At 37.1% G+C, this 16,854-nt stretch overlaps 1 protein-coding gene and 1 pseudogene across 4 annotated transcripts in view; one reads left to right on the forward strand and one right to left on the reverse strand.

Annotated features, from left to right (window-relative positions):
- The window catches only part of FAM120C (family with sequence similarity 120C), a 95,529-nt gene that overhangs the window by 77,490 nt on the left and 1,185 nt on the right, over window positions 1–16,854 (reverse strand). Inside the window, exon 2 of one of the 4 annotated variants that reach the window (XM_036227334.1) lies at window positions 11,696–16,668. The exons of the other annotated variants lie outside the window; for them this stretch is intronic. Within the exon in view, the coding sequence (XP_036083227.1) occupies window positions 16,627–16,668 (42 nt within the window). The 3' untranslated portion in view covers window positions 11,696–16,626. Of the gene's footprint in view, window positions 1–11,695; window positions 16,669–16,854 lie in introns of those variants that run through there. 4 annotated transcript variants of the gene reach the window in all.
- Window positions 14,785–14,903, forward strand: LOC118608006 (annotated as a pseudogene).

Here is a 16,854-nt window from a genome sequence, read left to right on the forward strand (position 1 = left end):
AGTAGACTGCTACATGCCCTTTCTATTGCTGCACTTAGAGCATACTGAAATGATCTGCATACTGATTCCACCACACTGTTTCTTGACCGCACAGACTTTATCTATCTCTGTATTCCTGGTTCCTACATAAGACCTGGAACATAGTATAGTATGAATAATAATGGCTAACAGATACTAAACATGTACTATGTGCTAAGCAATGTTCCGAGTACTTTACATGCATTAACTCATTTAATACTTGACACAATCTTATGAGGCCATAACTATTATTCTTTTACCCATTTTACATTACTCTCTCTAAAGTCACATGGCTGGAAGGAACAAAAACTGGATTTTGGCTCTAGAGCCTGTGGACCTCAATAATTTTGTTGAACTCAAGTAACCCATTTCTTAATTTAAATTGCAAAGGTATGGTAGTTTTCTAGAGTCTGACAGTAGTTTCAATGCATTAAGCTGTTGCTAGGCCATGGAAAGAGAATCTAGTCAGAGTTGACAGCCATGAGTAGACAGTAAGTCACACAAGGGGAGGGACACTGGTAAGCAGAGAGCAAAGCAAGGTCTGTGTTTGATATCCAGGCAAAGGAACCAAAAACCCTTACTTTATACTGCAACATACTTAGGCCTAGAGTTATGATTAATGCTAGATGGGTCAGAGTAGTACAGTCTTATACTGCCCCCTGGTGATAGTTTCTTTCGGCATATCTGTCATATAAGTCACTGAGCATCCATCTACCTTACATAGTCCTAAGTGTGATATGTTCTCCATCACCACGACCTAACCATGTAGGCATTATAAGCCCCATTTTACAGATGAGGAAACTGAGGCTTATAAAAGTGATGTGCCATGCTCAGGGCCACAGAACTGGGAAACAGAAACCTGGGTCAAAATGACATCAAAGTCCATGCTCTTTCTGCTACAATATATTACCTTTAGCTGTTCCAGATCTGATTATGCCACCATCCAAGTCATTTCAACTCCAGAACGCCAAGGACTAGTGATTTTTAACTAATCTGGTGACTTTTATAATACTAGAAATTTAAATCACAATCACCTGGACAGCATTTTCAAAATACGCAAACCCGTGCCAAACCTCCACTGATGGCAATTAAATTCTGACCAGGGCAAAGAAACAGCCTTCCTGCCACAATGCCTCCTAGAATAAATAGCTGAGCATCCTGGCTGCACGTCTACATCTATGGTGACTACTACCACCCCACCTATAAGCAGAATGACTTCCTGTTCCTGGCCCAAACTGATCCAGTTTAGTTGTCAACCTTGCAAATTTGTAGGGAATAAAGTGATTTAGGTGAAATTAAACAAAATACCCAAACAACTAATCAGAAAAGTACATTTGAGCTTTAAAGAAAGAGTTGAGATTCTGAACAACTGTCTATAACTTTTAATTGCTGGTTCACTTTTTAGTCTAAGAACTATGAATTGAGGGTCCACTAAGTTCCAGGATGCAGGTAGCACAGAATGCCATGGTAACACAGAGGAAAGGCATCTGATCAGTGGGGTAATGCTATCTAGAGGAACTAACACTTATTTAGAAAATTCAGGGAAAAACAACTCTCTGAGAGTTCAATGTCTCAGTTTCCATCACAAGTAGTCTAAAGCAGTGGCTTTTAAATTGTGCTTCCCAAACCAGGATTTGGGTAGATGGGGAATTGGACCAAATAACTAGACAGGACAAGTGTTCCACTTTCTCTTCAGTCTGAACTCATATTCTTCATTTTATCTATTTTATACTTTCATTCTTCCAGAAATATTTTATTGAAGAATATTGGCTATTAAAAACAATTAGAAGTACACAGGAAATAGTCAACAATATTGTAATAACTATGCATAGTGCCAGGGGGGTACTAATCAAAGGGATCACTTAGTAAATTATGTCTAACCACCATGCTGTACACCTAAAGCTAATATCAAATGTATCAAATGTCCACTCTATTGAGAAATAAAAATTAAAAATAAATTTTAAAAATAAAAATAAAAACAATTAGAAGTATTTATCACTAAAATGTAAGCTTCAAGAAAGCTGGGATTTCTTGGTCTGTTTTGTTTACTGCTCTATTTTTGGTGCATAAAACACTGGCACAGAGAAGAGAACCAATGAACCATTTTGACTTTCAACCAATATTTATTGAGCCAGGAATTGATACACACCAGTCACTAATCTAGGTGTGGAGATACAGCAGTGAACAAGAACCCCCAAATTCCTATCTTTATGGAGCTGACATTCTAGTGATTAATATTTCACAACAGGCACTGGACTAAGCAGTTTAAGACATATCTCATTTATCCTTCAAACCCTGTGAATGGGTATAATTAACCCTCTCCTTTTTTTTAACAACAAAAAAAAATTAAATATCTTGCTCCAAATCACACAGCTAGACATAAGGCAGAACTTGGATTTGAACTCAGTAGGGTCTGACTACAAAATAATGCTTTCTTTTTTGCATCTGTCAGTTTTCCCAACACCACTTACTAAAGATACTGTCTACCCCATTGTATATCCTTGCATCCTTTGTATAGATTGACTCTACAAGTGAGAATTTATTTCTGGGTTCTCTATTCTAGTCTATCAATCTATATATGTTTTTATGTCAGTACCATACTGTGTTGATTATTGTAGCTTTGTAGTATACTTTGAAATCAGGGAGTGTGATACCTTCCAATGTTCTTTCTCAAGACTTCTCTGCCTATCCAGGTTCTTTTGTGGTTCCACATAAATTTTAAGATTAGCTGTTTTAATTCTAAGAAGAATGTCATTGGTATTTTAATAGGTATCACACTGAATTTGTCTATTGCTTGAGGTAGTAAGGACATTTTGACAATATTAATACTTCCAATCTATGAGCATGGTATGTCCTTCCATTTATTTGTATCCTCTTTAATTTCCTTCTTTGATGTCTCACAGTGTTCAGAGTAGAGGTCTTTCACCTCTTTTGTTAAATTTATCCCTCAGTATTTTATGCTTTTTGATGCAATTATAAATGGTTTGTTTTCTTAATTTCTCCTTCTGATTTTTCATTATTGGTGTAAAGAAATGCAACAGATTTCTGTATAATGATTTTGTATCCCACAACTTTGTTGAATTCATTTATGATTCTAATAAGTTTTGAGTCTTTAGGGTTTTCTATGCATAGATCACGGCATCTGCAAATAGTGAGAATTTTAGTTCTTCCTTTCTGATTTGGATGCCTTTTATTTATTTTTCTTGTGTGATTGCTGTGACTAAAACTTCCAATACTATGTTGAATAGAGGTGGTGATAGTGGGCATCGCTGTCTTATTTCTGATCTTAGCGGAAATGTACAAACCCCCCTCCCCAAAACTGGACCACTTTCTTACACCATATACAAAAATAAATTTAAAATGGATTCAAAACTTAATGTAAGGCCTAAAACCATAAAACTCCTAGAAGACAACAAGGCAGTAAACTTTGACACCAGTCTTAGCAACACCTTTTTGGATATGTCTCCTCAGGCAAGGGGGAAAAAAAAGAAAAAAAAAAAAAACAAATAGGACTACATCAAACTAAAAAGTTTTTACACAGCAAAGGAAACCATTAACAAAATGAAAAGACAACTTACTGAATGAGAGGAGATATTCACAAATGTTATATCCAATAAAAGGCTAATATCTAAAATATATAAGGAACTCATACAACTTAATATTAAAAAATCCAATTAAAAATTGGGCAGAGGACCTGAATAAACATTTCTCCAAAGAGAATAAACAGCAACAATAGAAATACAAAAAGATACTCAACATCACTAATCATCAGGGAAATGCAAATCAAAACTACAATGAGATACCACCTACCTCACACCTGTCAGAATGGCTATCAAGAACCCAGTGGTTACAAGACTTATCAAGGTGATCATTTTGTCAGTTATATAAATGTCTTATCACTATGTTGTACACCTGAAACTAATATAACATTGTATGTCAACTGTAATTGAAAAATAACATAAAACAAAAAATCAAAGAATAACGAGAGCTGGTGAGGATATGGAGAAAAGAGAATCCTTGTACTCTGTTGATGAGATTATAAATTTGTGCAGTCACTAAGGGAACCAGTATGGAGACTCCTCAAAAAATTAAAAATAGAGCTGCCATATGACCCAGCAATACCGCTTCTGGGTATTTACTCAAAGCAAACAAAAACACTAATTCGAAAAGAAATAAGCACCCCTGTGTTCATTGCAGCATTATTTACAATAACCAAGACATGGAAGCAACCTAGGTATTCATTGGATTAATGGATAAAGAAGACACCCTCACACACACACACACACACACACACACACACACACACACAAATATATATATATTGAACTATTACTCAGCAATAAAAAAAAGAATAAAATCTTCCCATTTGTGACATGAATGAACCTAGAAGGTATTATGTTAAGTGAAATAAGTCAGAGAAAGACAAGTACCATATGATTTCATTTATAGGTAAAATCTAAAAGAAAAACAAAACAAACACCCATAGATTTAGAGAACAAGCTGATGGTTGCCAAAGGGGAGGGTGATAGGGTGTGGGTGAAAAGAAATCTCTTTAAAGAGCAGCAGAATAGCACAATTCTCACAGGAAAATATCAAGTTGATTTTGGCAGGATTTTAAATATAGTACAAATTATCATTCAATAAGCACATTTTAACAAAGTAATGCTTTGAAAACTGCCTACTCTAAGTTAGATAATATTGCTTAAAAAATGCCACACACACTTATTTAAAAAGCAAAAAACAACAAAAATGAATTCTCTTTCTAGTGAATATATTGTTTCTCAAATAAAGGCTACTGGAAAACTCGACATACACTAACTCAGATCAATTCATAAAGTAATACAATAAGCACAGGACCATAAATAATAACTAGATTGTGCAACTGTTAGTTGCAGTTATACCCATCTGGGTCTCTAGAATTCTGCTTGAAACATAGAAAGAGCTTAATCCAGAAGCAATACTGCTTTCTGACTTCTGCAACTTGTAACTTCCTCCAGCTCATCCCAAATTCCATTGGGATACTAGCCTCACTCCCATCTACCATGTTAAACATACTAAAACAGTGCCTTCTGAATGCAGGACCCTGCAGTTCACCTTCTCCACCTGTTCTCAATTCCAAAGCAAAAAGAAATCAGAGATGACAAAGAAGTATCACTTTATAAAAAAAAGGGAGGGGTGGATTATGTATAAGTATGCTTCAGTAACATGGATAGTTTATATTTCAACTTAAAAGCTTATGTGCCTCAAAGTCTAATTGCTGAAAAATCATAAACCAAAACGGCTGTTGATGCAAATTTATATCGCTGCACTCTACAGAGTCCAACAAGCATTAAGAGACTAAATTGATAACCACAAAACTAAGGAATAATGTAGAATTAAAAAGTAAGAATAGTAGCAATCAAAAACCATTGCCAATTCAAGGCCATATTGGCAAAGTGTCTTTCCCATAGGAATTTCAATTACCTACATGCACACTCATGGTAGAGTCTTTGCCATTAAATACCACAGCCAAGCTGGAGGTAGAATACTGATCCAGTGTCCAGCAAATGCTATTAAGATGCTAATTTTAATGTGTGGATACCCAATTTTAATACCCTTAATTACACTTAGGTTGCCAGGAGGCAACTCATTTTTGTAGGTGAAACTGCCTGTTACATATAAAAGGAAAAACGGATTTTAAAGAATCTGTTGTGGCTCAATTGGGTACCGGAGACTCTAGTTTGAACATTTGGTGGACCTATGCTCATAATCAAGTGGTCAGGCAAGTCGCTTAGCTTCTTCATCTATAGAATGGAGATTCTGCTAATTCCTATCTGATTGTAAGACATAGAAATTACTTATATAAAATACTTGACACACCAGTGGTTACAAAATAAATCATAGCCTGCTTATTCTGCAGAGATGAAGTACATACTACTGTCTGCAGTTTTTCAGAAACTGAGACGAGTATATATCAGAACAGGCACTTATTCTGTCCAAAGCAAATTTTCAGGACTGAAAACTCATATCCTTAGGAATAAGAAGCAAACAAGAGTCCAAGAGAGCTTTCTGGTACTTCAGAAAGGAAGACAGGAACTGCAGAGAAGACAGACAGCAAGAAATTTCTAGGAGTCTTTAAACTGGGGCTGTAAATGCCTACAGGGGGGCTGGGAAGCTAACATAAATGAAGGAGTGGGGGTGGAGTTAAGAAAATCAGCTACCAGCAACACAATCTTTTTTACTCAACTATACTGAGGGTGTTAACAACATAAAAATGCAAAATACTGGCGTTTACATTTTAAATTGAAAATTGAAAATACAAGTCCAAAATTGAAAAATTTAATCATTACATTTTGCATGTGTGATTTATACTCCTTTGACTTGGAACATGAAGTCTGATGCCTTTCTTATGTACCAAGAGGTCAATGTTAGGTCTTATGTATTTATGTTACAATGTGCAGTAAAGAATTTAGCCTTGAACCTTTTTACTGGGAATGATTAATTTTATCCTATTTCATAATGGAAAACAGCTGCTTACAAATGTAGCATTTCCAAACACAGGTACACATTCTACATTGTTTTTCATATTTAGGGTAAGTACTTCCAAGATATTTGTAGAATTCTGGTATTTAAATAACATCATGCTTCATCTTCAGTGTCATAGCACAGTCATTCAATATCTCCATTGTAGCTTTCCTTTCACACCATGAACATTGAGAAAGCCTAACTGAACAATCTTAGTTAATTTTCTTAAAACAATGTCAGAGAGCCTTTTCTGGAATTGGATAGACAACTCCACAATTTGGGGAATGTAATTCAGGCTTCACTTTCATTTCTTGGAAACCAATTTCAGCAAAGGAAAGTCAGCCAGGTTATCTCCTGGCAAATGAATTTCCCAAAGGCATAGTTTTTCTAGAAACAAGCCAATACAACCATACATTTGTGAAGGTATTTCTGAACAACCCTGCTTTTATTCAAAGTGTCTACATGAGTTGTAATGTCAACTAAACAGATCATTTTATTTCTATCATTGCTTGTGTACTGAATGGCCTTTGGATGCCAAATAAGTCTTTTTCAACATCTTCAGGACCATGCCACAACTAAGTCAATCAATCTCCATATAATAGGGCAGATTTCCATAACATGCATCTAGTAAGTCACCAAAGTATTTAACTGTGTTTGTTGCAAACCACAATGTTAATTACTAGTTGCTCACATGATTCATTTTGAACATTTCTGCACAAAAAGTGAATCCTCAGGAGTGATACAACAAAGAGCTTTAAGTCCTTGTAAAGTGTTTCTGATGCAAATTGAATTTTCCTAAATCCAACAGTAAAGCTTTTGTTGAAGCACAAATGTAGTTATGTTCACTAATTTTAACCAATCTATAAAAAAAATTTCGAAACTTTTCTCAACACAAAATCCAGGTATTTCTGGATGTAACTGTTACAGGCTGCCAGCTCAAAAGTTAGATGCATCAAAATTCTTAACACATGAATTATGTGCAGTGATTCTCAAACATTAGGGTATATGATTATCAGCTGGAAGGCTTGTTAAAACAAACTGACAAATCCCCATCTCCAGATTCTGATTGGGTAGGTCTGGGCTACAGCCTGAGATTCTGCATCTCTAACAAGTTTCCAAGTAGTATGGTGCTGTTGGTCAGGGACTATACTTTGAATACTCGCTAGGCATATAGCTAAGCATACAGCTATATGGGTAGTGTTTTTATCTGTTGTAACCAGCTGCAATCTAAAACTTCACAAGTAACTTCCTGACCCAATTTGTCCCAAAAATGTTCAGCCACCAATCTTTAACATCTGAAGCAACAATATTTCCTACTCTTGCAAATGCTTGTTTATGACATAATTTCTACTATACTCAATAAACACTCTTACACTACCTACAAAAGGCTTTGAAAACCTGGCAATTTTTCCATTTACTACATAATTATATTTCATGGCAGTATCACTTATTCTGTCTGTATTAAAAAACACAGCCTATTGAAATTCCAAGCCCTTTTAAAACTTTTTGTTTCAGCACTCATAATTTTAATATACTGATCATATTTCTTATAATGGTTGATTTTTAAATGGTGTCTTAAACTGTAGTCTTTCAACAGATATTTTATAGCTATAGAGAAATATTCATCACTTGCACAACAATAGGCTCTCTAACTTTCCTGTAGAACTTATTTTTTCACTTTTCATAGGTGTAGGTACAAAAAATATTTCATGCTAATCAAAGTACTATAAAAAAGTACAAGCGCAACAATCAATGGTTTTTTAGTTATCTATTTCTGTGTGACAAATTACCCCCAAAACTTAAGTGGCTTACAACACATTTATTATCTTATAGTATCTGTGGGCATGGCTTAACTGGGTCCTTTGGCTCAGGGTCTCTCACAAGCTGCAATCAAGGTGTCAGCCGGGGCTGCAGTCATCTCAAGGTGTGACTGGGGAAGGATCCACTCCCAAGCTCACTCACGTGGCTGTTGGCAGGATTCAAGTTCCTTGCGGGTTGTTGGACTGAGGACCTCAGTTTCTTTCTGGCTGTTGGTCGGAGGCTGCCCTCAGTTCCTTGACATGTGGGCCTCTCCATAGAGCAGCTCACAACATGGCAGCTTGCTTCATCAGAGTGATCAAGCAAGAAGAGCCAGAGAGAGAGAGAAAGAGAGTGCAAACAAGATGGAAGTCGCAGTGTTTTATAACCTAATCTTGGAAGTGACATCTCATCACTTTTATTATAGTCTGTTCATTAGAAGCAAGTCATTAGGTCAAGCCCACACACAGGGAGTGGGGGGAGACTACACAAGAGTATAAATACCAGGAGGTGGGAATCTTTGGGGGCCATTGTAGGAGATGGTTATCATGAATGGCATGTGGCACTTGGTCACTGTGTTAGGGAGACACCATAGAATGGCAGAAACGCCAATAAATGGAGACCATGTAAGCTCAGCAAAAGGGGCAACCAGTGTTGCCAGAGGATATGATATTTCAAGAGTGGTTGGAAAGTCAGGCTTTTTTGCAACATTTCACAATTTTAAAAATGTTGGCAACAAATCCATTTTTGTTAAAACAATGTAATCACATAATGCAAGTTAAATGATAGAAGGAAATGAAAAACTATTCAACTACACAATGCCTTTATATTCAGCCCAAACCTACTATTTGACTTCAGATTTTGATAAACACTACTGATCAATGAAAATCAATGAAGTTCTTTAAAAAATGTATGGGTCTATAGGCTGCCAGTTTGCTACCTTTGGCTCAGGGTCTCTCACAAGCTGCGATCAAGGTGTCAGCCGGGGCTGCAGTCATCTCAAGGTGTGACTGGGGAAGGATCCACTCCCAAAGGACCAGTCTGCCATAACCTTTGTAATAACCTTTGTGATGTAGATGAAAGGGCAAGGGTTTTGGTGTCTAGTATGCAATCCTGGTTCTGCCACTTCCACTATGTCCTTGGATCTATGACAAAGGCCAGAGAAATGATTTTGGGGGTCATACTGTTCCCTTATTTGTCTCCCCAACTAGACTATGCACTCCTAGAGGGATACAATACCCTCCTGACCTCAATTCCCTACTACATTTTTCTCCACAGCACTTACTATACCACCTAAAATACTACATATTTTGTTAATCTTGTCTGTCCTCCCACTAGAATATAAACTTCACGAGGTCAGAAATCTGTTTTGTCCACTGCGTTATCTTCACAATCTTGAACTGTGCTGGTACACAGGAGCCCAATTCATATTTGCTGAATGAATGAATGAATGAATGTTTGTTCATAGTACTTAGCAGTCTGGCATGGAGTAGAAGCTCAAAAAATGTTAATTGAACTGAAAAATATCCATTGTTCTGATAACAAAACGGGGTGAAATGAGTCAGAGAATGGTAGGCAGATCATGAAGGACTGTGCATGTCATGCCATGCTAAGCTTAAGGCATGAAAGTGAAATAATCAATGTCCAACTTACTTGGCACACAAGATATTCTGGTCAAATAGTAGCTGGCATTTACATGGCAGTTACTATGTGCCATATAATATTCTAAGTACTTTACTTATATTAAATCATTTAACACTCACAGCAAAGTCTGTGATGTAGGTATTATTACTATCCTCATCTTCCAGATGAGGAAACTGAGGCAGACAGAGGTTAACTTGTCCAAGTTTATATAACAGGTAGAACAAGGATTTATACCCAGGCAGTCTGGCTCCAAGGTCTGTCTGTGTTCTTAGCCATTATGCTATGCAAACTGAATATAAGAAAAGTATTCTGAAAAAGTTATTAAACTACAACTATGCTGTTTTGAGATGTTAAAGACGAAGGGTTTTGGTGTCAAATATATTCAGGTTCATATTTTGATTCAACCACATTGTAGCAGCACAATTTTAGGCCAGTGACTATGCTGAGCCTATTATTTTAGCTATTAAAAAATGGAGATGGATACGTAGCCTGAGGGGTGGTTGTGAGGATTAAATGATATAATGAATCTACGTAAGGTACCCAGCGCATGTGGTAGCTATTATTACTATCACCAAGGGGGAAGTTATTCTATAAGTGCATTGCTAAGCAGCTACAAAACTTAAGACTTACCACAGGCTGGCAATTCTGTTTGGAATCTGAGTTGATATACATGGAATTAACATATAACATTATAAAACACTTGTCTTAAATTCTTTCTTATCTTGATCTTTAAAGCCCTCTACACTTAGTTAAACATCCTCTCTCAACAACCATTACTGTATATAATATGTCAAGCCCTAGAGGAAACCCCTGCCCTCTTGGAACTCAATTAAAAGAGAATTACATACAAACTTCCAGTTGTAAGGTAAATAAATTCTAGGGATGTAATGTGCAGCATGGAGGAAAAAGAGAATTGTAATGTGATATGAAAATACTATGATAGAAAAAATATGAGAGGTAAGAAAAGAACACTCTGGTAGCACAAAAGAAGGTACCATTTACCTTGCTTGGGAAAGATATCATAGACATAACCTTTAAGCAGGAATAAGCACTATGCGAGAAGACATGGTGTGTATAGAAAACTAAAAAAGTTCAAAATGGTTGGGACATTCCAATGCTTAGAACAGGTGTGGGCAGAGATTAAGCATAAAGGCTGGTTAAGAGTTTGAGATCAGACTGAAAGGCACCGTATGCCACGCTGAGACGTCTGGACTTGGCAGGTTAGGCAAAAGGTAGCGGGGGGTATTTTTAGGCACAACAAAGTCAGCTTTGGTTTTCAGGATGGTATCTGACAGCAGTGTGGAAGATGGACTATATATAGTCCAGAGCAGTAAAGAAGTGAGTTGAGGCTATTTTCATGGTTCAGATTAAGAAATGATGGTGGGTAAATACTCAGAAGAGGAATTGCTGGATCAATGGTAGTTCTATTTTAATTTTCTGTAGTGGCTGTACCAATTTACATTCCCACCAGCAGTGTGCAAGTGTTCCCTTTCCTCCACATTCTCTCTAACACTTATTATTTCTTGTCTTTTTGATAATAGCCATGTTAACAGTTGTGAGGTAGTATGACACTGTGGTTTTGATATGCATTTCCCTGATGATTAGTGATGCTGAACATCTTTTCATGTGTCTGTTGGCCACTTGCATGTCTTCCTTGGAAAAGTGTCTATTCAGGCCCTCTGCCTATTTTTTTAATCAGATTGTTTGTCTCTTTTGTTGTTGTTATGTGAGTTCTTTATACACTTTGGATATTAGCCCCTTGTTGGGGGTATCATTTGCAAATATCTTCTCCTGTTAGGTAGGTAGCTTTTTTGTTTTGTTGATGGCAGCCTGAACTAAGGCAATAGGGGTGGAAGTGCCTGGACCTGAGATATTTTTGAGGTAGAAATGACAGGATTTTGTGACCAAGAGGATTTGTAAAGGGACAGGAGAATGAAGAATTGAGAACTTTGCAGTTTCTGGTTTGAAATGGATGAAAGACAACATTCATAGAAAAAGAGAATACTGAAAGTAGGACAAGCTTTGGGGAAAAAATTTGAGTTCCATCTTGGATATATTTTAGTTTAAGTGATCTATATGACATCAAGTAGTAGAGGGCTGAAAAGATGTGTCAAAAGCTCATGAGAGAGGTTGGGGGTAGAGAAAGTGCTCTAAGAATCATCTGAATATAGTTAATATTTAAAGCCATAATAATAGATGAGATTGCCCAGGAAATGAATAGAAGAATATCAGTAGGACAGAAGCCTTAAGAGCACCAATGCTTAAGAAAGCAGGCAGAGAAGAAATAACTTAGATAAGAAAAAAAACCCAGAGACTTATAAGGAGACTCTGAAGTGAGTAGCATTATGGAATCCAAGGAAAGAAATTCAAGGAAAGGATGGCTCAATACTGTCAATTTTTTCAAGTGGACCAAGAAAGGATAAGAATGGAAATGGACTTGGCAGCCTCAAAATGGCGACATCAGATAGCAAGTGGCAAAAGGCTAGGGCATGTGAATTACTAGTCTTCTTTTTTCAAAAATAATGGTTAAAAGGGAAGTACAAGGATAAGGATAATGGTTTAAGGGAATTACAAAGTAAAGGGAAAGTTTTTGCTTTTTAAAGGTTCTTGTGCATGCTGTTAGTAAAAGAAACCAGAGAGAGAGAGAGACTAAAAATGCAGAAAAGAGATTGTTATATTTGGATTCCTGTAATATCACTCTATGACTCACTCGGTACTTAGTTTTATAACATTTGCCTTGTACTGACAGTATTGAACATTTAGCAGTGCTAGTACAAACTAAGTGCTCAATGCTTATTATTGTTTTTCTTTATATATTTATGCATATTATCTGGCCAATAAAAGTATACATTCGTACACGAGAATGTACAAAACAAAGCGAACAGTGTGGTGGGATTCTGGCAAGAGCCTTTGAACAATACAGACACAGAACGAGGATTTTTATCCACCACTTACTACTGTCCAGACCAAAAAAAAAATCATTTTACCTCTTTGCACCTTAGTTATTTCAACTGTTAAATGGAAAGAATACCAGGCATTCCTGCAAGCTTGTAAGGATTAAACAAGATATTTAAAAAGCACTTTATATATAACTTGGTGCTCAAGAAATAGTAAAAATTACAATTATGATTTTTTCTACCACTAGAGCACCTAGAAGAGTCACTGACTTTTCAGGATGTATCTTTGAGTATTATCATGAGGCATAGCAGCTATTGCTGTACTGTATTCTAGAGAACAAAAGCACAAACTGATATCAGCTCTTGCTTGGACTTCTCAAACTCTGGTCATTTATGTACCACCAACATGATTTCTGCTACATCAAAGTACTGCACCTTAATACGTTTCTTCGAATCAATTCATTTTTAATTGGCCCCATTCTAAAGAATTATAGCTGTAAAATAGGGGGTTTGATGTGATTATCTTTTTTTTCCCCTAACATATAAACCATTAAACAAAGCATTCATCCCCTTAACTACCCCACATCATCTCTCAAATCATTCTAAAAGTGTTTTAGGTTGCTCTACTTCTGAGATATTCAGGGAGAGATCGGGGTAGCAATTTCTGAGTTTACTTAATTTTCCTGCTACTGGTGATGAGCAGTGAAAAATGTTTGTATAATATACAAATTAAACCAACTAAATCATAAAATTCATCCCAATAACATATACTGAATCTTTTCATGGGAAATCCTGCCTTGTCTAAAGCTAAACAGACAACAAAGCAACTTATTTTTTATTTACTCCCTCCACTTATATTTTCTCTATCTCAAGTGAAAATGAGATTGGAATAAAGGCCCATCTTATGGCCTAGTCTAAAAACCAAAACAAGAGGAAAAATACAGTAGTGGGTTTTGTTCTGAAGCACTGGCATTTCAGTCAAAAGAAATGGTAGGCATATATACCATCCAAGTGAAAGACTGTTATCTTCAAGATAGTGGAACACTCCACTGAAATTGGATATCATAATCAGTTATTAACCAATACCTTTCAACTCTGTGCTATGAACTAGAAAGTTCTCCATAACAATAACAAAAATCACTGACCAGAACCACAAGAGAGAACTTCACTCACTGATAATACCTACAAATACTTTACATATGCAATTTTGGAGCCAGTCTTACATCTACTACATTAAGAGCCACACCACACACCTTAAGTCATTTCTACATTCCTTTCTCTTAAGATCACAGACCTAGTCAATCAGGAAAAAAATGTACACGGCACCTAAAATCTACAAGACACTATGGAAAATACAAAAAGATCAAAGTTTGTTTATAATCTAGCATGGGAAATAAGATTTATATATTCCCCAAATGGTGGTTCTTAGGACTAAAGAGGACCGCTGGGAATTCCACCCCCCCTCCAACATTTTATTATGAAAATCTTAAAACATATGGGAAAGTTGAAATAATTTTACAGTGAACACATGAATACCCACCACCAAGATTCTACCATTTTTACTATATTTTCTTTCCCACACATCCAACCATCTGATTTTTTGATGAACTTCTGGAATTAAAAAAATGAGACTATGTATGGTGAAGCATTTCAGTAAGCCATATTAGCGTTGCTTCTCAAAACTTTTGACTGATGGGGTGCATGAACCAAAAAGTTTGGAATCCATAAACCCATGTTCAGTTTTCAATTCTCCTGCTAACCTCCAATCAATATATATTCGGAGCTCACAGGAGGCCATTTTCGGTCTCCACACCCTTGTCTACTATCTGACCTATTCTTCCCAGTCCCTTCCCTTCAAGGCTCAGTGCCAATCTGCGAAGCCTCCCACAACTTTCACACCCTCACCCAGAATTAACCATGTCTCATCTACGGCCATGCCACCGTGAACGTGCCCAATCTTGTCTGATCTCAGAAGCTAAGCAGGGTTGGACCTGGTTAGTACTTGGACGGGAGACCACCTAGGAATAACAGGTGCTGCAGGAGTTAAAAAAAAAAAAAGAATTAACCATGTCTCCTATAAGTGCCATAAGTTTTCATGATTTGCAATTAGCTCATAGCAACTGCAACGTTGTTTTCAGTCTGGCTCTTTCACTAAACTCTGACCTTGAGGGCAGGAATCCCCTTATTTACCTCTGTATCCTCAACAACCAGCACAGTAACTAACCTATAGCAAGCACTTGATAAATGAATAATATAAATGAACAACCCACACCTGTCTTTACCCAGGAGCCAGGGAAGATTTTAGCCTAGTGTGGATGATCTAATCACATTGGCACTTTACAAAGATTCCTCTTAGGGAGCACTGTTGTTAAAAAGAGCATGGGCTTTGGAGCCTGACTGCCTGGGCATGAATCCCAGAATCCCAGCTCTACCATTTATTGCTGCATGACTTTGAGTAAGTTTTTAATTCTCTCGTACCTGTTTCCTCATTTGGAAAACAATACTGCTTCACAGGTTACTGTGAGGATCAAATGAGGTTTGTTCAAGCACATAGATTAGACCTGGCACATGGCGTTTCATCAATGTTAGCCATTGTTGCCAGCAACCAGGTTAATAATGACAATGAGGTAAAAAGACCTTTAACCTTGGGTGGTAGCAGTAAAAACAAAGTGAAAAGAATGGCCATGAATGAATCTACTAAAAATGTTCAGTCAAGAAGGCAAGCAAAATGAGTGTCGTTATATTATTTTTGTTCGACTGTGTATGTCAGACATAGCTCATTGCTGATTTTTTTATTATTCAAAGGCAACTATAATCTGCCCAGCCTAGGCACAGATTTGACACTGGACGAGGGGCCTAGCATGACTGAATTCTGGCCACCACTGCAAACTTCTCAATGCAGGTCTTTCATTCTGAGATTTCTTTCATTACTTCCTGCAGAACCATTTCTTTAGTTTATGAGTCCCAAAATTCCCTGTCCTTCCTTTTGACTGTGAGCACATCTCTGAGGGCCTTGGTTGGGAATGGGTTTGAGGTTTTGTCTTACTCAACCCTGTACGACTTTTCGTTTTCTTGCCCACCTCCTTTACTTCTCAAGCCTTGCTATTCCCCACACGTAGGAACTTGAAACCTAAGAGTATGGGAAAGCAACAGAGCAACGGCATTGGTGCCAAGAACTGGGGATGCTGCCAAGCTCTTCCCCAGGACCCATATGCAGTGATCAACTACATGTGGAGATTGGTCTTAACTTCCCTTGGGGCTTCACATGCTTGATATTTCTTTTTGCTTTTGCTCATTTTCTTTCTCCCACTTAAAGCAGCTTCCTCCCAAACCCATAACCAAGTCCAACCCATCCTTGAAGACCCAAATGAGGTCCAACTTCTTCAAGGAAGCTTCCCCTAACCATTTTAGCCTAGATTTCTCCCCCAACACACACAAAGAACAGGTAACGTACTTACAATCTGTACCATAAAGCATAATCATATACACATTTATACCATTAAACAAATGTTTCATGTGTATATATTTGATTGTCCGAGGGCAGGACCATGCCTCACACGTCTTTACAAATCTCTTAATCTCACTGGCTTAATACTTGTTGAACAGTAACTGAATGGGGAAGGGGGGTTTGTTTGTGTGTTCAGGCTAAGGCAGGAGGAGGTAGAAACATGTTGAAATGATAAAGGTTGAATGGACAGGAAAGTATAAAAAAAAGCACTTGGTCAAAATGGGAAAAAAAACCTTGTAGAAGAAAGGAGGAGTTCAATTAACATCTGTTGAACGGATTTGCTGCAAGGCTGGAAAGAGGCTATAGAAAACAAAAAAAAAAATGGAAAAAGGCATTTCAGCTTGAAGCAGAAGACAGTAGGAAAAACATGAGGCTACAAAAGAAATTCTAAAACCTCTGGACACAACTGGGTAAGTGGAAGGTAAAGGGAATTATTGGGATGACATGGTGATGTGGTTAGGAAAGTGAGAGAATCGGTAGGGGGGT

The sequence above is a fragment of the Rousettus aegyptiacus genome, unplaced genomic scaffold, assembly GCF_014176215.1.
Source record: "Rousettus aegyptiacus isolate mRouAeg1 unplaced genomic scaffold, mRouAeg1.p scaffold_m13_p_9, whole genome shotgun sequence".
In the NCBI taxonomy this organism is placed as follows: Eukaryota; Metazoa; Chordata; class Mammalia; order Chiroptera; family Pteropodidae; genus Rousettus; species Rousettus aegyptiacus.